We start from the raw sequence: 22,925 nt of genomic DNA, 5'->3' as shown, positions 1-22,925 counted from the left end.
GGAATGTGTCTACTCTGCACCCAAACCATTTCCTCCTTGAAGGCCTCCCATTGTTCGATTACTGTTTTGCCTGCCAATTTTTGATTCCAATCCACCTGGGCAAGATCCCTTTTTAACTCACTGAAATTAGCCCTCCTCCAGTTAAGCATTTTCACATTTGATTGTTCCTTGTCCTTTTCCATAACTAGTCTAAACCTAATGATGATATTATGATCACTGTTCCCCAAATGCTCCCCCACTGAAACATGCTCCACCTGCCCCACTTCATTCCCCAGAACTAGATCCAGCACTGTTTCCTTCCTCGGGCTGGAAACATTGTTCCAGAAAGTTCTCTTGTACACATTTCAGGAATTCCTCCCCTCTTTGCTACAGCTATACAAAGTCCTGGGGAGGAAGTTTTGCTGCTGCTCGGCAAAGCCCTGGTTAGTCCATATCTGGAGTATTGTGTACGGTTCTGGGCACCGCACCTCAGGAAGGATAGACCGGCCTTGGAAGGAGAGCAGCACAGATTCCCCAGAATGTTACCTGGGCTCCAAGGGTTAGATTATGAGGAGCGATTACATAAACTAGGCCTGTATTCCCTGCAATATAGAAGGTTAAGGGGAGATTCGATTGAGGTTTTTAGGAGTTTGAAAGGAATTGATAGGGTGGATGGAGAGAAACTTTTACCACTGGTGAGGGAGTCTAGGACAAGGGGAGATAACCTTAAAATCAGAGCCAGGCCATTCAGGAGAGAAATCAGGAAACATTTCTTCACACAAAGGGCGGTGGAAGTGTGGAAATCTCTCCCACAAAAAGCAGGAGATGCTCAATTAATAATTTTAAATCTGAGATTGATAAACTTTTGCTAGCCAGGGGTATTAATGGATATGGAGCCAAGGTGGGTGGATGGAGTTGGGATACAGATCAGCCATGATCTCACTGAATGGGGGAACAGGCTCGAGGGGCTGAATGGCCTCCTCCTGCTCCTATTTTCCTTTGTACAGTTTGCTTTGTGTAAATAATATGTATTACCAACTATTAAAAGTTCTTTTTCTTTAGACGGAGGGCTGCCTGATCCCGGATTTGTGAATAAGGCACCAGTTTCAGTGACTGTATGAGAATGGCATTACGTTTCTTCTCCAAAGCAGAGGCAGACGAGAACTTGTGCCTGGATTTGCTGGATTACACGACGCACTGCAAGATGCGGCACACGGAGACAGTTTAATGACCGCCTGTATGATCTGGAGTCAGAGTCGGGGATCTCCCGAGATCACGGTGCATCAAATCCCAGCCCCATGAACAGTCTCCCCAGGAGATAGCGGCAGTGTTTAGCACCCATGGAATACAGTCCTGGGAACAAGTTCGTACCCGTGGGGACCCGTCCGCAAACTGCGAGGGACATTTGGAGGCCGTGGTGACCTCGACCTTTGTTTCTATTTAGCTGCGATGGTGATTATTATGGAATAGGGTTGATGTGTCCAAGATCACCAGTTCTCGCTGATTTTTGATGAGTGCAACAACAACAACTTGCACTTATTTAGCGACTTTAACGCAGAGAAATGTCCCAAGGACATGGTCACTCCTGGACTATTCTCGGGGTCACTCCTGGACTATTCTCGGGGTCACTCCTGGACTATTCTCGGGGTCACTCCTGGACTATTCTCGGGGTCACTCCTGGACTATTCTTGGGGTCACTCCTGGACTATTCTCGGGGTCACTCCTGGACTATTCTCGGGGTCACTCTCAATATTCCTAAACTCTATATTTCTCCCCAGTTCCATACCTCTCATAGTCCCGGGATCGTCTGCACCTCACACCCCCGGACACAGTCCCGGGACCCCCCCCCGTACCTCATACACCTGGACACAGTCCCGGGACCCCCCCTCCCCCTGCACCTCACACCCCCGGACACAGTCCCGAGACCCCCCCTCCCCCTGCACCTCACACCCCCGGACACAGTCCCGGGACCCCCGCCCCCCCGTACCTCACACCCCTGGACACAGTCCCGGGACCCCCCGCCCCACCGTACCTCACACCCCTGGACACAGTCTCAGGACCCCCCCCCCACCGTACCTCACACCCCTGGACACAGTCTCAGGACCCCCCCCCACCGTACCTCACACCCCCGGACACAGTCCCGGGACCCCCCCCCGTACCTCATACACCTGGACACAGTCCCGGGACCCCCCGCCCCCCCGTACCTCACACCCCCGGACACAGTCCCGGGACCCCCCCCCCACCGTACCTCACACAACTAGGAAAAGGATGAATCATAGAATCTTACAGTATAGAAGTAGGCTATTCGGCCCATCATGGCTCTGCCAGCTCTTTGAAATGTGGGAATTTCACGGTCAATTGCGCTTTCACACAGGGAACACTGTAGATGCAGAGGTCACTGAGTAAAGTGCTGAAACACTGAGGTTAATGCCTCAGGTCTGTATTTCATTTTGGGCAAGGACTGAGGGGAGTTCAATGACTTTACAGTCAATTTTTGGATTAGTGTCATATTCTGATCCAATAGGAAAAGTCTGGATCGCATTACATCCGGGCTCGCGAGATTAATCAGTGTCTCACTGCTGTCCAGGCTTTAAAGTCTATCAATTCCCTATAAAATGTTTACAGTGTTAATAATTTTAATATACTTTGCTGTAAGAGTTTTAAAGTGTCCACAGCACTCACTTCTGTCTTACTTTGGACAGTTTGTGTTGGTTTCAGGTTAAAGTGATTACATTACATTCTTTTGGGCACCTGTTTGTCAAAAGTCCAGGGACCAATAAAAAGAAAAGGCAAATGTGGAAATCTGAAATCGTAACAGATCCTGGGAATACGCGGTGGGTTGTTCTGATGGGTCTGAACCACTCGTTAACACGTGTTTACCCTCACCTGCTGTCTGTTTCCAAATGTTCTGTCTGGGTTGGAGCACCCGGAGTGTTCGTCCGTCGACCGAGCTTCAGTCCGTGTTTCTAGGTCGCTGTTGTGAAGTGGCTGCTGGATAACTGGAAGTTTTAGGAACAGGAGTAGGCCATTCAGCCCTTTGAGCTTGTGCTGGCTTATACCATGATGTGGAGATGCCGGTGATGGACTGGGGTTGACAATTGTAAACAATTTTACAACACCAAGTTATAGTCCAGCAATTTTATTTTAAATTCACAAGCTTTCGGAGGCTTCCTCCTTCCTCAGGTGAACGTTGTTGGAAATGAAATCCTCGAAATGAAATCGCATTTATAAATCACAGAACAATGCTTGGTGATTACAGACAGTTTTTTCAACTGCCCGTTGCCAAGGCAATCAGTGTGCAGACAGACAGGTGTTACCTGCAAGGTCTCCGAATATACAAATCACCAAAAAAAAAAGCGATAGAGAGGTAGAAACATAGAAACGCAAAATCGTCTAGTCTGTCCAGACCTGAGAAGAATGAGAGGTGATCTCATCGAAACATATAAAATTCTAACAGGACTAGACAGACTAGATGCAGGGAGGATGTTCCCGATGGCTGGGGAGTCCAGAACCAGGGGTCACAGTCTCAGGATACGGGTTTTGCCATTTAGAACCGAGATGAGGAGAAATTTCTTCACTCAGAGGGTGGTGAACCTATGGAATTTTCTACCACAGAAGGCAGTGGAGGCCAAGTCATTAGATGTATTCAAGAAGGAGATAGATATATTTCTTAATGCTAAAGGAATCAAGAGATATGGGGAAAAAGTGGGAACAGGGTACTGAGTTAGACGATCAGCCATGATCATTTTGAATAGCGGAGCAGGCCCGAAGGGCCGAATGGCCTACTCTTGCTCCTATTTTCTATGTTTCTACATCCTTCTAGGTGGTAGAGGTCAGGGGTTTGGGAGGAGTTATTCCAGAAGCCATGGCGAGTTGCTGCAGTGCATCCTGTCGACAATGCACACGTGCACTGATGGTGGAGGGAGTGGGTGTTTAGGGTGGTGGATGGGCTGCCAATTGAGCCGACTGCTTTGTCCTGAATAGCATCGAGCTTTTTGAGTGTTGTTGGATCTGCTCCCATGCAGGCAAGTGGAGAGTATTCCATCACACTCCTGACTGTTCCCTTGTAAATGGTGGAAAGGCTTTGGGGGGTCAGGAGGTGAGTGACTCGCTGCAGAATACCCAGCCTCTGACCTGCTCTCGTAGCCACAGCGTTTATGTGGTTGGTCCAGTTGAGTTTCTGGTCAATGGTGACCCCCAGAATGTGGACGGTGGGGGTTCAGTAATGGTAATGTTTTCACCCACTGAGCCATCAGGACTGTTTAGGTTCATTTTTTCAAGAAATGTGGCAAAATATTTTTCTAATATAAGATGTGATGGGGACAGGGAGCAGGGAGCAGCCTCGTTAAACTGAAACTAAAACAAAATACTGCAGATACTGGAAATCTGAAATAAAAGTGCTGGAGAAACAGAGTCAACGTTTCAAATCGATGACCTTTCATCAGAACATGTCGAACTGCCCCATGCACTAGCGTCATGGTCACACTGTTCTACCTGGTGCCTACCGCCAGGGTGTAACACTTGTTCAGATGGTAATGTGTGTTACTCAATGCGGACTGTTGGCAGACAGTCCCATACTCCACTGGTGGCTGTATACAGTCTCGAACTGTGTATTGGGATTAAAATCAAGGGATCACATTCTGTAGGAAGATACCCCAAGACATTGTTATAAATATTACTAAAATACTCAATTTTCCCATGGGAGTATTTACTCCCCTCCCACACTTGTCCACATCACTTTTTGTCCTGTGCCTGTTTCTCCCTATTTACTCTATTGAGTTATATCGAAACTACAGCACAGAAACAGATCATTCGGCCCAACTGGTCCATGCCGGCATTTATGCTCCACACAAGCCTCCTCCCTCCCTACTTAATCTCACCCTATCACGAGATCCTTCTATTCCTTTCTCCGTCATTTACTTATCTAGCTTCCCCTTAAGAGCATCTATGCTATTCGCCTCAATTACTCCTTGTGGTAGTGAGTTCCGCATTCTAACCACTCTCTGGGTAAAGAAGTTTCTCTTGAATTCCCTATTGGATTTATTAGCAACTATTTTATATTTATGACCTCTAGTTTTGGACTCCCCCACAAGTGGAAACATTTTCTCCACATCTACCCTATCAAACCCTTTCATTATCTTAAAGACCTCTAATCAGGTCACCCCTCACTCTTCTCTTTTCTAGAAGAGCCCCAGCCTTTCCCGATAAGGATATCTTCTCAGTTCTGGTATCATCCTTGTGAATCAAAAACCCTTCATGATTCTGTACACCTCTATTAAATCTCCCCTTAACCTTCTCTGCTCTAAGGAGAACAACCCCAGATTCTCCAGTCTCTCCACATAACTCAGTCCCTCATCCCTGACACCATTCTGGTAAATCTCCTCTGCACCCTCTCCAAGGCCTTGACATCCTTCCTAAAGTGTGGTGTCCAGAATTGAACACAATACTCCAGCTGAGGCCTAACCAGTGATTTATAAAGGTTTAGCATAATTTTTTTTGCTTTTGTACTCTATGCCTCTATTTATAAAACCAAGGATTCCATGCTTTTTTAAACAGCCTTCTCAATTTGTCCTGCCACCTTCAAAGATTTGTGTATGTGATCCTCCAGGTCTCTGTTCCTGCACCCCTTTAGAATTGTATCATTTAGTTCACATTGTCTCTCCTCATTCTTCCTACCAAAATGGATCACTTCACACTTCTCTGCATTAAATTTAAATCTGCCCATTTCACCAGTCTGTCTATGACCTCCTGAAGTCTATTACTATCCTTCACATGGTTTACTAAATTCAGACAATCGATGACAGGAGTCCCTTCTGATCCTCTCGGTCCACAAGAAAATCAAAAATAAATAAATCTACTCACTTCACTGGGCCTCTTCCGACTCTGGATCCCCACCGTCAGATTGACTTGATGGGGAACTCATGATGGATTCCCCCCTCCAGCCTGGAGTTAAAATTGTAATCTGGCCCCAATGATGTTTGATCTGCACATTTAAAGCAGGAACCCTCTGCCTTCTGATGGGTTAAACCCTCACTTGTTAACAGCAGGTTAACATTACATCCCACTGGGAGGAGGAGGCAAGTTGGCCCCAATTTTAACTGCCCGCCTGCCCAATTTCAGCCAAGTGGCCAGGGTTAAAATTGAGGCTAATGGATGAGATTACTTGTGTGTTTTTAAACTGGTGGAAGTCTCCAGGATCTGATCTGTTTTCTGTTATTGCTCATGACATTCTGTATAAAAAGTCACATCAATTGTAGACTAAAATTCTTCTCCCAACCGATCGATGAAATCACAGATATAATTACGATGTGGAGATGCCGGTGATGGACTGGGGTTGACAATTGTAAACAATTTTACAACACCAAGTTATAGTCCAGCAATTTTATCCTGAACATTTACCTGACGAAGGAGGAAGCCTCCGAAAGCTTGTGAATTTAAAATAAAATTGCTGGACTATAACTTGGTGTTGTAAAATTGTTTACAGATATAATTACAGAAGAGAAAAGGCAACTTGGCTCACCTTCCATTATCTAGAATGACCCAAATGTCTCCCAGTCCCATTTCAGCATCCAACCATTTCTTAATTGTGTGAAAAACTTCCTGATATCAGTCCGAAACGATATTGAAAAGTTCTTATTCCCACAGAGAGATCAGTATAGCCTCGGTGGAACTCCAGTGACTGTCAATAGCCTCAAAGAGACAGGTTATTCCCAACTCCAACAAAATCCTTTTCACATTTTTACCCCCGACCAGCATGGATTAAAGCCTCTTTCTTCCTTCACAACAGCAACTTGAATTTTTATAGCACTAACTCGTTAACATAGTAAAACGTCCCAAGACACTTCACAGGAGCGATTATCAAACAAAATTTGACACCGAGTCACATAAGGAGATATTAGGACAGGTGACCAAAAACTTGGCCAAAGAGGTAGGTTTTAAAGAGCATCTTAAAAGGAGGAGAGAGAGGTAGAGGTGGGGGAAGGGAATTCCAAGCTTAGGGCCTAGGCAGCTGAAGGCACGGCCGCCAATGGTGGAGGGATTAAAATCGGGGATGTGCAAGAGGCCAGAATTGGAGGAGCACAGAGATCTCGGAGGGTTGTAGGGCTGGAGGAGGTTACAGAGATAGGGAGGGGCAAAGGCCATGGAGGGATTTGAAAACGGATGAGAATTTTTTTTAAAAACGAAGCATTACCGGACCAGGAGCCAGTGTAGGTCAGTGAGCACAGGGGGTGACGGGAGAACAGGACTTGGTGCGAGTTAGGATACGGGCAGCAAAGTTTTGGATGAGCTCAAGTTTATGGAGGGTGCGAGATGGGAGCCCAGCCAGGAGAACATTGGAATTGTCGCATCTATAGGTAACAAAGGCATGGATGAGGGTTTCAGCGGCAGATGAGCTGAGGCAGGGGTGGAGAAGGACGATGTTATGGAGGTGGAAGTAGGCGGTCTTGGTAATGGAGCGGGTATGTGGTTGGAAGCCTATTGTGGCCAGTATGTCCTAACTGATAGAGAAATTAATTTCCCTTCCTGAAATATCTCCTCAAACCATTGATTAACCTTTGACTGTAGAATATTCATCAGTCTTTGAGTGAAATCCAGGCGGGGTCTTGGCTGTGGGCCGGGGTGGGGTCCCCGGATGGAGTTGTTCACATTTAACTCCTTTGCCTCATCTCCACTGGCATTCGACCCTGTAAAGAAGAAATGAATGATTAATTTGAGTTCACTTGTTCTGAAACACTATCAGCTCTGGAGGGGCACTTCACTGAAAAGCAAAATACTGCAGATACTGGAAATCTGAAAATGCTGGAAACACTCAACAGGTCCGGCAGCATCTGTGGAGAAAGAAACAGAGTTAATGGGCCAGAATTTGTATCCCTGACCCCAGCTACAATAACTAGCCACAAATTTTGTAAAACTTTTATTTCAAACAATACTAATACAGGTAACAACAACAGAAAACAGATTGCATCACTGCATCTATAAATGTGCAAGAACTTGTGCAAAAGGCTCACTGCTCACAATCCACTGTCCCTCACCATTCACTGCATATTTTGCAGTGAATCCCAGCAGATACATCTTATCAACTTTACTTACTGAACATGACAGTCTCGAACAATTCTAGAACATTCTGTACAAGCTCTCTCCAGTGGAAACTATACTCATCAACCCAAAATGAAATGTTAAAAGGGGTACATTAAAAGATGTTTGTTAAAACTCACTATTGGTTGAGGAGAGAGAGAAGGTTTGAGGGTCACTGCTCTCGGTCAATCGATAGATTGAGGACGTTGCCTCGCTCAACAACTTTGTCCCTTTAGCCACTTTTCCATTAATTTTAAATTGGTGCAGAATTCCCTTTTCTGATTGTAATAAGTTTGACTGCTCTATCCGATGCAATCACTGACCCCACCAAACTGCAAGTGTTGGGACTGGAGATGAAACTCTGAACCTGTACATTTGTCACATTCATACAAACGGACACTCCAGATGTGGAAAGCATCTGGTGCTCCACATTTAAACAGCGAGGCACCATTTGGACCAACACGGTACACACCAGGTAAATGGAATTCTGAATACCTAACATGTTCCTTAATCCAGCCCGATATTTATCAATTAAGACATTTCCATTTACTCCTCACCAGCTTAACAAATATATAAAGATTTGCTTGTAAATTTAATTTGGATTCAGCAATGGTTTAATTACAAAGATTTCTTAGAATGAGAAAGTTACTCCTCTAAACAGTCACTCCGGCCAAGGCACCCTTAGAGCAACATCTCCATACATTTCTGCTCCAAATTCACACATTACATTAAGTTACAGAGTGCCACTCAGTGCAGCAATGTAATTTTCACTGAACGGATCTGCCGATCCAGACTGTTGCACTCCATATGCATCAAACACTGGCGCCTGTGTTATATACCCAGGTGGGGGGCCAGCACCTTGCACTGGGCACCAGTTATTTGGATGTATTTGGAGGTCCTGAACGGAAGCAGCCAGCTCTCTCCCGGCTGTCTCCACGTTAAACTGAGGTCCCATGTGGTCAATGTACTGCATATCCTCCTGGATCGATGGAGACTGGAAAATTCCCACAGCTGGGTGTCCCATTCCTGGAATCTGATTTCTGAAGCCCAAGGACTGTGCACCGGGGATTACAATGCATTCCTGGGGACAGTCGCCAAACTGTGGATCTGGCCGATTTGTCGGTTGTCCCTTTGGCTCCGAGCTCTGGAAATATGAAGAAACAGCCGGATATTGAGGATCACCATGGATGGGAGCAGACTGAAGAACTTCCACAATCGGACACTGCAGGGCGGGTCTCTGCTTTCTGAAGGGCAGGACGTGGCCACTGGAAAACATGGACTGCTGCTTGTAGCTGATAAAATGGGGCTTCATCAGGACTGGTGTCAGTCCATGACCCAGGGGCAGGGTCTGGAACGAGAAACAAGCAGTTAGTGGAATGTCTGAGAAGCTGGTTAAATACCATAGGCAGGGGGTGGCCAGCTCTGCGTCTCATTCCTGTGGGCAAAATGAAAACTCGACATGGCCATTAAACACGGGGGAAAAGGAGATGGGGAGGAGGGGTAGGGGCTGGCCATGGAGCGGGGAGGGAGAGGAGAAATTGTCACAGGACTGTAGAGGAACAGTGGCATGTTTTTTTTTTAAAAATTGCAAAGGTACAGAATGAAAATATTCCATTAAGAAAGAAGGAAACTACAAATAGTTTGAGGGAGAGACAAAGAAGGAAATCAGAAACCAATTAAAATTGAAGAAAAGGGTCTATGAGAATGATAATCATAGAATGCTAATTATGTAAAAACTAAAGGCGAATATGAGAGAATAAGAAAAATGGTTAAGAGCAGGATAAGGAAAACTAGGAGGGAGTGCGAAGCAAAAAAAAAATCAAAAAGAACAGTAAAGTATCTTACAAATATATTAGTAAAAAGAGAATGGTTAAAAGTTAGGTGGGACCCGTGAGGAGAGGGTCGTCTATTTGTAGACGATGATCAATAAAAGTCGGATGCATTTAATAAGTACTTACATTGGTCTTTAGAGAAGACCGAGAAGGATATCGGTGAATCCTGAAGTGGTTGAGAGTGAGATGAGCGATATTATGATAGATAAAGAGAACATTTTAGATAAGTTAGTTAGGCTAAAGGAAGGTAAAACTGCAGGGCCCAACTGGATACATCCTGCAATCCCGAGGGAGATGAGGGAGAAAACTGTCACGGGCCCAGAAATTAGATTTCAGGTTGGGAGTGTGGATATACCAGAGGATGGAGAGTGGCCAGTTTAGGACCCATTTTTAAAAAGGGGAGACGGAGCTAATTACAGGTCAGTTAGTTTAACATCTGTGAGAGGGAAACTTTTAGAGTCTCTAATTAAGGATGAAATTACCACATATCTAGTTAAAGAGCAAATAGTTAGAAGTAACCAGCACGGATTTCGATAGGGATGATAGTGCTCGACAAACCTCAAAATCCTTAGAGGAGGTAACAGACATAGGGAATGGGGGAAGTGCAGTGGATGTGGTGTACATGGACTCTAGGGAAGCCTTTGACAAAGGTGCCAGACGGGAGATTACTAGAAAGGAATAGGGGACATGATGGGGGGGGCAGCAAACTGGATTAAAAATATTTGAATGAAGAAGAGAGAGAGTAGGAGTTAGAGACAGTTTTTCAGAGTGGTTGAAAGTGGGTAGTGGTGTCCCACAGGGTTCAGTTCTGTTCACTGTGTACATCAATGATTTGGATATAGGCCTGGAGAGAGTGGTGTCAATTTGAAGATGATATCAAAATAGGAGGTATAGATAGACCAAAGGAAGCTGAAAAGTGATAATAGACAAAATGGAAGTAAAAAGTGGCAGGTGCAAATCAGTGTCAGTAAGTGTGAAGTGATACGTTGTCATATAATCAAATAACAGCAGTAATCTGTGAATCGAATTGGGTGCGGGGCTCAGGAAGAACAGAGGGGTTTGGGGGCCAGGATTACAGAACATTAAAGGCAGCACCTCAGGTTAATAATGGAATTCTACAGTTTGTCACAAGGTGTATAGAATATAAAAGCCAAGAGATAATTATGAGTGGATATAAAATCCCAGTAAGACCTCAGTTGGAGTATTGTATGTAATTTAAGAAGAACATTGAGGCTTTAAAGAGTGTACAGCCCAGATTCACCAGGATGCTTCCTGTTACGAGAAAATACAAATACAAAGAAAGATTTGAAAAATTAGGGCTTCTTTTTTAAAACAATGCAGATTATGGGGTGATATGATAGAAGTGTTTACAATTATGAAAGAATGGGACAAGGTGGATAGAAGCATTCAGATTCCAGTAGTCAAGAGGTCTAGAATGATACAAAAATTCAATGTAGAAGAGTTTAGGACATGATGGCAGAGCCAAGGCTAATTAATCCCACATGTATGCAGAGATACTGATGGATTTTAATGAGTCCAGCAGAGTGGCTCTCCATTGCTTATCCAATGAAAACCATCCTACCCACTGGGAGTATTGGGTGCCCAGTTACCTGGAGCTGAGCTCCCAGTAATGGGTCTTCCCCTCTAGCTTCCATTACTGAGCCAGGCCCATTGGTCAATCATTGGACTGGTCCTAGAGTACAGCAGATCTGCCTGTTTTGAGCATCAGATTACCCAATGTGCCAGAGGGGTCGACTTGGTTCTGTGCTTCAGTCACCAGGCGTGTTATGTTGGAGCCACCTGGATCCTAGGAGCAGTCACTAAACTTTCCATCAGATAACTGACAAGTTCAAATGGCAGTGAGTTCCAGGAATCCCTCACTAGCAGCATGGTGAGCAGCACAACTCGCCTTGAGATACATCCGTGCATTGTAACCACCAACACCCCCCACCCCAATACACACCATTTTCCATGTGGGTATCTTAAATGGTTGTATAGCAGTTCCAATCTGAGGCAAGGAAAGACTTATCTATATCTTAGTATGAACAATTGTGACATAAATCACAGCAACATAGGTGACAGATTAGGGTAGTGATGTGGGGTTCTACATTGTATTACTGGGGCTAGTCAAAGTATTTCATGGATCAGCTTCTTACCGGTGGTGAAACCGGGTTGAAACTTGATTGATTCCAAGAGGTTGCTAGGGGTTGGATATATTGACTGCGTTTAAGCTTCATTCTTCTATTCTGATACCATGTCTTGACCTGAAATGAATGGGAGCGAGGAATTAATGGATTTGTTAAATAATTTCACAACAGATTTGTCACTTAACTTCTCCAAACGCTTTTGCGGGCTCTGAAAGAGCTATCCAATTAGTCCCGCTCCCCTGTTCTTTCTCCATAGCCCTGTAAATGTTTTCTCTTCAAGTATTTATCCAATTCCCTTTTGAAAGTTATTATTGAATCTGCTTCCACCGCCCTTTCAGGCAGCGCATTCCAGATCAGAACTACTCACTATGTAAAATCTGTGTTGTCTGGTTATCAGCCCTACTTAATCTTCTCTGCTCAAAAGAACAATCCTAGCTTCTCCAGTCTCTCCACACAAGTCCCTCATAGAAACATAGAAAATAGGAGCAGGAGTAGGCCATTCGGCCCTTCGAGCCTGCTCCGCCATTCAATATGATCATGACTGATCCTCTATCTCAATACCATATTCCCGCTCTCTCCCCATACCCCTTGATGCCTTTTGTGTCTAGAAATCTATCTAGCTCCTTCTTAAATATATTCAGTGACTTGGCCTCCACAGCCTTCTGTGGTAGAGAATTCCACAGGTTCACCACCCTCTGAGTGAAGACATTTCTCCTCATCTCAGTCCTAAATGTCCTATCATGTATCCTGAGACTGTGACCCCTCGTTCTGGACCCCTCAGCCAGGGGAAATATCCTCCCTACATCCAGTCTGTCTAGCCCTGTCAGAATTTTATATGTTTCAATGAGATCCCCTCTCATTCTTCTAAACTCTAGTGAATACAGGCCGAGTCAACCCAATCTCTCCTCATACAACAGTCCTGCCATCCCAGGGATCAGTCTGGTGAACCTTCGCTGCACTCCCTCTATGGCAAGTACATCCTTTCTTAGGTAAGGAGACCAAAACTGCACACAATACTCCAGGTGTGGTCTCAGCAAGGCCCTGTATAACTGCAGTAAGACATCCTTGCTCCTGTACTCAAATCCTCTTGCAATGAAGGCCAACATACCATTCGCCTTCCTAACTGCTTGCTGCACCTGCATGTTTACTTTCAGTGACTGGTGTACAAGGACACCCAGGTCCCTTTGTACATCAACATTTCCCAATCTATCACCATTTAAATAATACTCTGCCTTTCTGTTTTTCCTTCTGAAGTGGATAATTTCACATTTATCCACATTATACTGCAACTGCCATGTATTTGCCCACTCACTCAACTTGTCTAAATCACCTTGAAGCCTCTTTGCATCCTCCTCACAGCTCACAATCCCATCTAGTTTTGTGTTGTCAGCAAACTTGAAAATTTTACATTTGGTTCCCTCATCCACATCATTGATATATATTGTGAATAGCTGGGGCCCAAGCACTGATCCCTGCGGTACCCCACTAGTCACTGCCTGACACCCGGAAAATGACCCATTTATTCCTACTCTCTGTTCCGCCATCCCTCCTATCATATTCTCATTTAGCTGGGTGGGACAGTAGAGCATCTATGGGACAGTACAGTCTATGGGACAGATTGTCATTTACCTGGATGGGATAGTACAAGAGTCTATGGGACAGATTGTCATTTACCACGATGGGATAGTACAGAGTCTATGGGACAGATTGTCATTTACCACGATGGGATAGTACAGAGTCTATGGGACAGATTGTACCTGTTTACCTGTTTACAGTTCAGTCCTAATGCTTTGGCCAGCTCTGACCGTTCCTGGGGAGAAATGTACTTTTGTCTGTGAAACTGTTGCATCAATCTCCTTTTCTGCTCATCGCTGAATACTGTCCGGACTCGGCTTTTTGGGGGCCGGAGGTTCTTTGAGTCAGTTTCTTGATCGGTGTCTGTGGTGCTGGTGACGGGGCTGGGGACCGAGTGGGGGTAATCGGCGCTGGGCCGCCTTAAACCTGAATCATGGAAATCAGGACAGTGGGAAATTAAATCATAAAATTAGGAATTCTCGGCCCCGGGACCTGGTCTATTTTAACTTCACTCACTAACCGGCCGGGTTTTGGCGCCAAAATTACTATGAAAATAAATTAAACTTTAGCCACAAAAAGAAAACATTTTCCCGGATAAATGATTCCGAGTAAAACCTCCTCCCAATTCAACATTAAAAAGAAATGACCAAACTTGGAATCTCAGTCTGTTGGGGATTAAATCTGGATTGAGCTGTTGTCGCTTTGGGTCTTGTTCATTCTCTCCTCTCACCTGGCGGCTCACAGAGAGCGGGTCCGGGATCGGTCACTTCACCCGCTCGGCTGCCGCTGCCTCCGGGACCTGAGAAAACACATCAACTGGTCAGAGACAGAAAACCCGCAAATCAACTGGTCAGAGACAGAATCCCACAAATCAACTGGTCAGAGACAGAAAACCCGCAAATCAACTGGTCAGAGACAGAATCCCGCAAATCAACTGGTCAGAGACAGAATCCCGCAAATCAACTGGTCAGAGACAGAAAACCCACAAATCAACTGGTCAGAGACAGAAAACCCACAAATCAACTGGTCAGAGACAGAAAACCCGCAAATCAACTGGTCAGAGACAGAAAACCCACAAATCAACTGGTCAGAGACAGAAAACCCGCAAATCAACTGGTCAGAGACAGAAAACCCACAAATCAACTGGTCAGAGACAGAAAACCCGCAAATCAACTGGTCAGAGACAGAAAACCCGCAAATCAACTGGTCAGAGACAGAAAACCCGCAAATCAACTGGTCAGAGACAGAAAACCCGCAAATCAACTGGTCAGAGACAGAATCCCGCAAATCAACTGGTCAGAGACAGAATCCCGCAAATCAACTGGTCAGAGACAGAATCCCGCAAATCAACTGGTCAGAGACAGAATCCCGCAAATCAACTGGTCAGAGACAGAATCCCGCAAATCAACTGGTCAGAGACAGAATCCCGCAAATCAACTGGTCAGAGACAGAAAACCCGCACATCAACTGGTCAGAGACAGAATCCCGCAAATCAACTGGTCAGAGACAGAATCCCGCAAATCAACTGGTCAGAGACAGAAAACCCGCACATCAACTGGTCAGAGAGCAAACACCAGGGACTGGGGATTAACGGGTTAAACAGAGATCGCAATTCACCCCGGGAGGGGTGAGTGACCCAGGCCGGGAGGGGTGAGTGACCCACCCCGGGAGCGGTCAGTGACCCAGGCCGGGAGGGGTGAGTGACCCACCCCGGGAGCGGTCAGTGACCCAGGCCGGGAGCGGTCAGTGACCCAGGCCGGGAGCGGTCAGTGACCCAGGCCGGGAGCGGTCAGTGACCCAGGCCGGGAGCGGTCAGTGACCCAGGCCGGGAGGGGTCAGTGACCCAGGCCGGGAGGGGTCAGTGACCCAGGCCGGGAGGGGTCAGTGACCCAGGCCGGGAGGGGTCAGTGACCCAGGCCGGGAGCGGTCAGTGACCCAGGCCGGGAGCGGTCAGTGACCCAGGCCGGGAGGGGTCAGTGACCCAGGCCGGGAGGGGTCAGTGACCCAGGCCGGGAGGGGTCAGTGACCCAGGCCGGGAGGGGTGAGTGACCCACACATTGACCATCTCACTCACATTGTGTCCCGACGCTTTGATGATCAGACGGTCGGTTGTCGATGGGAAACTGGTTACAGGGAAAAGGAATTGGCTCCGAATCGATCCGATTATAGTCGAGGAATTCCCTGCTGTAACCGTCCTCTTGCAAATCCTGAGCGCCGATTTCTGGCAGGTAGTCGGGATATTGATGCTCCATATCGGAGTTGCTGGGTGAGTGAAGTCCTGGACCGCCCAGTGAGCCATTTATATGCCCCCGGGGGCCAGTGTGGAGCAGGCGGGCCAATTCTATTCTAATGCAAACGAGCTGTGATGAGAGCGGCGAGGAAGGTGCGAGAATCAGGTATCGGCATCTTCTGAACAAGCACAGATAATCTCTCACTGTGTCGGCAAATTCACATTCCTTTACATGTCTTTTAATTTTGGGAACGAAATCCCAGAGAGAAGAAACAAATAATCTGGGAAACTAGGAGAAAGGAAATCCAGGCAGGTGAATTTGGTCGGTTCTGTGGTCATGTCATAGAGTCATAGAGTTATACAGCACGGATAGAGGCCCTTCGGCCCATCGTGTCCGCGCCGGCCATCAAGCCCAGTCTAATCTAATCCCATATTCCAGCATTTGGTCCGTAGCCTTGTATGCTATGGCATTTCAAGTGCTCATCCAAATGCTTCTTGAATGTTGTGAGGGTTCCTGCCTCCACAACCCTCTCAGGCAGTGAGTTCCAGACTCCAACCACCCTCTGGGTGAAAAAGTTCTTTCTCAAATCCCCTCTAAACCTCCCGCCTTTTACCTTGAATCTATGCCCCCTTGTTATAGAACCCTCAACGAAGGGAAAAAGCTCCTGAGTATCCATCCTATCTATGCCCCTCATAATTTTGTACACCTCAATCATGTCCCCCCTCAGCCTCCTCTGCTCCAAGGAAAACAAACCCAATCTTCCCAGTCTCTCTTCATAGCTGAAGCGCTCCAGCCCTGGTAACATCCTGGTGAATCTCCTCTGCACCCTCTCCAAAGCGATCACATCCTTCCTGTAGTGTGGCGACCAGAACTGCACACAGTACTCCAGCTGTGGCCTAACCAGTGTTTTATACAGCTCCATCATAACCTCCTTGCTCTTATATTCTATGCCTCGGCTAATAAAGGCAAGTATCCCATATGCCTTCTTTACCACCTTATCTACCTGTTCCGCCGCCTTCAGGGATCTGTGAACTTGCACACCAAGATCCCTCTGACCCTCTGTCTTGCCTAGGGTCCTCCCATTCATTGTGTATTCCCTTGCCTTGTTAGTCCCTCCAAAGTGCATCACCTCGCACTTTTCCGGGTTAAATTCCATTTGCCACTGTTCCGCCCATCTGACCAACCCATCTATATCGTCCTGCAGACTGAGGCTATCCTCCTCGCTATTTACCACCCTACCAATTTTTGTATCATCAGCGAACTTACTGATCATACCTTTTACATTCATATCCAAGTCGTTAATGTAGACCACAAACAGCAAGGGCCCCAGCACCGATCCCTGTGGTACCCCACTGGCCACAGGCTTCCAGTCACAAAAACAACCTTCGACCATCACCCTCTGCCTTCTGCCACTAAGCCAGTTTTGTATCCAAAGTGCCAAGGCACCCTGGACTCCATGGGCTCGTACCTTCTTGACCAGTCTCCTGTGCGGGACTTTATCGAAGGCCTTACTGAAATCCATGTATACCACATCCACTGCGTTACCCTCATCCACACGCCTAGTCACCCCCTCAAAAAATTCAATCAATGTCTTTGAAGGTGGCAGGACAAGTTGAGAAGGTTGTTAAAAAAAGCAAATCCTTGGCCTTCTAAACTGAGGCTTAGAGTTCACAAGCAAGAAAGTTATGCTAAATCTTTATAAATCACCGGTTAGACCCCAGCTGGAGTATTGGGTCCAATTCTGGGCACTGCACTTTAGGAAGGATGTGAAGGCCTTGGAGAGGGTGCAGAGGAGATTTACCAGAATGGTCCCAGGGATGAGGGACTTCAGTTATGTGGGGAGACTGGAGAAGCTGGGATTGTTCTCCTCAGAGCAGAGAAGGTTAAGGGGAGATTTGATCGAGGTGTTCAAAATCATGAGGGGTTTTGATAGAGTAAATAAGGAGAAACTGTTTCCAGTGGCAGGAGGGTCGGTAACCAGAGGACACAGATTTAAGGTAATTGGCAAAAGAGCCAGAGGGGAGATGAGGGACATTTTTTTACGCAGCGAGTTGTTATGATCTGGAATGCGTTGCCTGAAAGGGCGGTGGAAGCAGATTCAATAATAACTTTCAAAAGGGAATTGGATAAATACATGACGGCAGAAAAGTCGCAGGGGCTGTGGGGAAAGAGCAGGGGAGTGGGACTAATTGGACAGCTTTCAAAGAGCTGGCACAGGCACGATGGGCTGAATGGCCTCCTTCTGTGCAGAGAGGTCAATAACCAGGGGGCATAGATTTAAAGTAATTGGTAGAAGGATTAGAGGGGAGTTGAGATTTTTTTCCCCCAGAGGGTGGTGGGGGTCTGGAACTCACTGCCTGAGAGGGTGGGAGAGGCAGAAACCCTCAACTCATTTAAAAACTACCTGGATGTGCACCTGAAGAGCCGTGACCCACAGGGTACGGACCAAGTGCTGGAAAGTGGGATTAGGCTGGGTGGCTCTTTTTCGGCCGGCGCAGACACGATGGGCCGCGTTGCCTCCTTCTCTGCCGTAAATTTCTATGATTCTGAAGATTCTATGTTGCCAGGTCAGTCCCTCCCGATGCTTATCATAGAATCATAGAAACTTTATGGCACAGAAGGAAAGCATTTGGCCCATCGTGTCTGTGCCGGTCGAAAATGAACCACTCAGCCTAATCCCACTTTCCAGCACTTGTAGGTCACGGCTCTTCAGGTGCTCATCCAGGTACTTTTCAAATGAGTTGAGGGTTTCTGCCTCTCCCACCCTCTCAGGCAGTGAGTTCCAGACCCCCCACCACCCTCTCCTTTTCTTTTCCTTTCAATTTCTTTTTGGCCTTGTCTTACCCTGTATGCTCCTTGACTTTTTTCCCTGGAGAGTAGGAGGTTTAGGGGTGATCTTATAGAAGTCTATAAAATAATGAAGGGCATAGATAAGGTAGATAGTCAAAATCTTTTCCCAAAGGTAGGGGAGTCTATAACGAGGGGGCATAGATTTAAGGTGAGAGGGGAGAGATACAAAAGGGTCCAGAGGGGCAATTTTTTCACTCAAAGGGTGGTGAGTGTCTGGAACGAGCTGCCAGAGGCAGTAGTAGAGGCGGGTACAATTTTGTCTTTTAAAAAGCATTTGGACAGTTACATGGGTAAGAGGGGTGTAGAGGGATATGGGCCAAGTGCAGGCAATTGGGACTAGCGTAGTGGTATAAACTGGGCGACATGGACATGTTGGGCCGAAGGGCCTGTTTCCATGTTGTAAACTTCTATGATTCTATTCTATGATTCTACATTCAGGGGGCTCTAGATTTGACAGACCCTCCCTTTTTCTTTGTGGGAACATGTTTACTCCGAACCCCTTGAATCTCCCCCTTGAATGCCTCCCACTGCTCTGACACTGATTTACCTTCAAGTAGCTGTTTCCAGTCCACTTTTGCTAAATCACTTCTCAGCTTAGTAAAATTGTCTTTTCCCCAATTTAGAACCTTTACTCCTGTTCTATCTTTGTCCTTTTCCATAACTTTGCTAAATCTAACTGAATTATGATCACTACCACCAAAATGCTCCCCCACTGTTACTCCTTCCACCTGCCCAGCTTCATTTCCTAAAACTAAATCCAGAACTGTCCTTTGACTTTTTGGGCTTGCTACATACTGGCTAAAAAATTTCTCCTGCATGCAATTTAAGAATTTTGTGCCCTCTATACCATTCACACGGTTTGTATCCCAGTTAATATTCGGGTAGTTGAAATCCCCTACCATTATTGCCCTAATGTTTTTGCACTTCTCAGAAATTTGCCTACATATTTGCTCTTCTATCTCCCTGTGACTGTTTGGGGGTCTATAGTACACTCTCAGCAGTGTGACTGCCCCTTTTTTGTTCCTTAGCCCAACCCATATGACCTCATTTAATGATTATTCCAGCATTTTTTTTATTCGTTCATGGGATGTGGGCATCGCTGGCAAGGGCAGCATTTATTGCCCATCCCTAATTGCCCTTGAGAAGGTGGTGGTGAGCTGCCTTCTTGAACCACTGCAGTCTGTGTGGTGACGGTTCTCCCACAGTCCTGTTAGGTAGGAAGTTCCAGGATTTTGACCCAGCAACGATGAAGGAACGGCGATATATTTCCAAGTCGGGATGGTGTGTGACTTGAGGTGAACATGCAGGTGGTGTTGTTCCCATGTGCCTGCTGCTCTTGTCCTTCTAGGTGGTAGAGGTCGCGGGTTTGGGAGGTGCTGTCGAAGAAGCCTTGGCGAGTTGCTGCAATGCATCCTGTGGATGGTACACTCTGCAGCCACAGTGCGCCGGTGGTGAAGGGAGTGAATGTTTAGGATGGTGGATGGGGTGCCAATCAAGCGGGCTGCTTTGTCCTGGATGGTGTCGAGCTTCTTGAGTGTTGTTGGAGCTGCACTCATCCAGGCAAGTGGAGAGTATTCCATCACACTCCTGACTTGTGCCTTGTAGATGGTGGAAAGGCTTTGGGGAGTCAGGAGGTGAGTCACTCGTCGCAGAATACCCAGCCTCTGAGCGACTCTTGTAGCCACAGTATTTATGTGGCTGGTCCAGTTAAGTTTCTGGTCAATGGTAACCCCCAGGATGTTGATGGTGGGGGATTCAGCGATGGTAATGCCGTTGAATGTCAAGGGGAGGTGGTTAGATTGTCTCTTGTTGGAGATAGTCATTGCCTGGCACTTGTCTGGCGCGAATGTTACTTGCCACTTATGAGCCCAAGCCTGGATGTTGTCCAGGTCTTGCTGCATGCGGGCTCGGACTGCTTCATTATCTGAGGGGTTGTGAATGGAACTGAACACTGTGCAATCATCAGCGAACATCCCCATTTCTGACCTTATGATGGGGGGAAGGTCATTGATGAAGCAGCAGAAGATGGTTGGGCCTAGGACACTGCCCTGAGGAACTCCTGCAGCAATGTCCTGGGGCTGATATGATTGGCCTCCAACAACCACTACTGTCTTCCTTTGTGCTAGGTATGACTCCAGCCACTGGAGAGCTTTCCCCCTGATTCCCATTGATTTCAATTTTACTCGGGCTCCTTGGTGCCACACTCGGTCAAATGCTGCGTTGATGTCAAGGGCAGTCACTCTCACCTCACCTCTGGAATTCAGCTCTTTTGTCCATGTTTGGACCAAGGCTGTAATGAGGTCTGGAGCCGAGTGGTCCTGGTGGAATCCAAACTGAGCATCGGTGAGCAGGTTATTGGTGAGTAAGTGCCGCTTGATAGCACTGTCGACGACACCTTCCATCACTTTGCTGATGATTGAGAGTAGACTGATGGGGCGGTAATTGGCCGGATTGGATTTGTCCTGCTTTTGTGGACAGGACATACCTGGGCAATTTTCCACATTGTCTGTTAAATGCCAGTGTTGTAGCTGTACTGGAACAGTACGTACAGCATATCATCCAGCATATCATCCCTCCTCACAACTGTAATTGTTTCTTTAACCAAAATTGCCACCCCCACTCCTTTTTTATCCCCCTCTCTATCTTGTCTGAAAATCCTGTAACTAGGAACGTTGAGCTGCCATTCCTGCCCCTCTTTAAGCCATGTTTCTGTAATAGCTAAAATATCATATTCCATGTGTCTGTCTGTGCCCTCAGCTCATCTGCCTTATTCACTATACTCCTTGCATTGAGGTATATACCTTTAAGTACTGCCAAACTCCTTTGTTGTCCAGTTTGTAACCTTTCTTTTCTCTGCCTTCCAAACTCACTTACTAAATTTCAAGCTTCCATTTCCAGTTCTGATTCTGTCCCATCTGAATCTCCTCTCAGGTTCCCATCCCCCTACCAAGTTAGTTTAAACCCTCCCCAACAGCACTAGCAAACCTCCCCGCGAGGACATTGGTCCCGACCCTGTTGAGGTGCAACCCATCTGGCTTGTACAGGTCCCACCTGCCCCAGAACCTGTCCCAATGCCCCAGGAATCTAAAGCCCTCCCTCCTGCACCATCTCTCCAGCCACACATTCATCTGCTCTATCCTCCTATTTCTATACTCACTAGCGCGTGGCACTGGGAGTAATCTGGAGATTACTACCTTTGAGGTCCTGCTTATTAATTCTTTTCCTAGCTCCTTAAAATCTGCCTGCAGGACCTCATCCCTCTTTCTACTTGTCGTTGGTACCAATATGGACCACGACATCTGGCTGTTCACCCTCCCCCTCAATGATCTGCAGCCGCTCAGTGACATCGTTGACCCTGGCACCAGGGAGGCAGTCCATTTTTGCTAAATCACTTCTCAGCTTAGTAAAATTGGCCTTTCCCCAATTGAGAACTTATCCGGTCTAATTAATCTTACCCAGCGAGATTGGCAATTAATATCGATTCAGGGGAAGGCAGGTTTCTGTTCATCTCTCCACAGATGGTGCCTGACCCCATAGAATCATAGAAAATTTACGGCACAGAAGGAGGCCATTCGGCCCATCGTGTCCGCGCCGGCTGAGAAACGAGCCACCCAGCCTAATCCTACTTTCCCACATTTGGTCCGTAGCCCTGCGGGTCACGGCTCTGCAGGTGCACATCCAGGGATTTTTTTAATGAGTTGAGGGTTTCTGCCTCTCCCACCCTCTCAGGCAGTGAGTTCCAGACTCCCACCACCCTCTGGGTGAAAATTTTTTTCATTTTCACTCTAATCCTTCTACCAATTACTTTAAATCTATGCCCCCTGGTTATTGACCCCTCCGCTAAGGGAAATAGGTCTTTCCTATCCACTCTATCTAGGCCCCTCATACTTTTATACATCTCAGTTAAATCTCCCCTCAGCCTCCTCTGTTCCAAGGAAAACAACCCCAGCCTATCCAATCTGTCATCATAGCTAAAATTCTCCAGTCCTGGCAACATCCTCGTAAATCTCCCCTGTACCCTCTCTAGTGCAATTACATCTTTCCTGTAATGTGGTGACCAGAACTGTACACAGTACTCAAGCTGTGGCCTAACTAATGTTTTATACAGTTCCAGCATAACCTCCCTGCTTTTATATTTTATGCCTTGGCTAATAAAGGAAAGCATTCCATATGCCTTCTTAACTACCTTATCTACCTGTCCTGCTACCTTCAGGGATCTGTGGACATGCACTCCA

The 22,925-nt window shown here is 46.6% G+C and overlaps 1 protein-coding gene across 1 annotated transcript; it reads right to left on the bottom strand.

Annotated features, from left to right (window-relative positions):
* Positions 1–7,911: 7,911 nt before the first annotated feature.
* LOC137302332 (homeobox protein bagpipe-like) lies at positions 7,912–15,861 on the bottom strand. Its single transcript, XM_067971967.1, has 5 exons — positions 15,684–15,861; positions 14,340–14,408; positions 13,800–14,035; positions 12,044–12,151; positions 7,912–9,403 (listed from the first exon to the last, which is right to left on the bottom strand). The coding sequence occupies exons 1-5, from the start codon at positions 15,859–15,861 to the stop codon at positions 8,789–8,791; spliced, it is 1,206 nt and encodes a 401-aa protein (XP_067828068.1). The 3' UTR covers positions 7,912–8,788.
* Positions 15,862–22,925: the final 7,064 nt, after the last annotated feature.

Source organism: Heptranchias perlo, chromosome 35 (assembly GCF_035084215.1).
Source record: "Heptranchias perlo isolate sHepPer1 chromosome 35, sHepPer1.hap1, whole genome shotgun sequence".
NCBI lineage: Eukaryota > Metazoa > Chordata > Chondrichthyes > Hexanchiformes > Hexanchidae > Heptranchias > Heptranchias perlo.
This window is presented reverse-complemented; position numbering and strand designations above follow the sequence as displayed.

What these genes read in the sequence shown, in the direction of transcription:
- LOC137302332 (XM_067971967.1), bottom strand. Translation starts at nt 15,861, where the DNA reads ATGGAGCATCAATATCCCGACTACCTGCCAGAAATCGGCGCTCAGGAT. An exon ending in TCAAAGCGTCGGGACACAAT is followed by an intron (nt 14,409 to 15,683) that starts GTGAGTGAGATG and finishes GTGTTTTCTCAG; the next exon opens with GTCCCGGAGGCAGCGGCAGC. An exon ending in CGCTCTCTGTGAGCCGCCAG is followed by an intron (nt 14,036 to 14,339) that starts GTGAGAGGAGAG and finishes TCCATGATTCAG; the next exon opens with GTTTAAGGCGGCCCAGCGCC.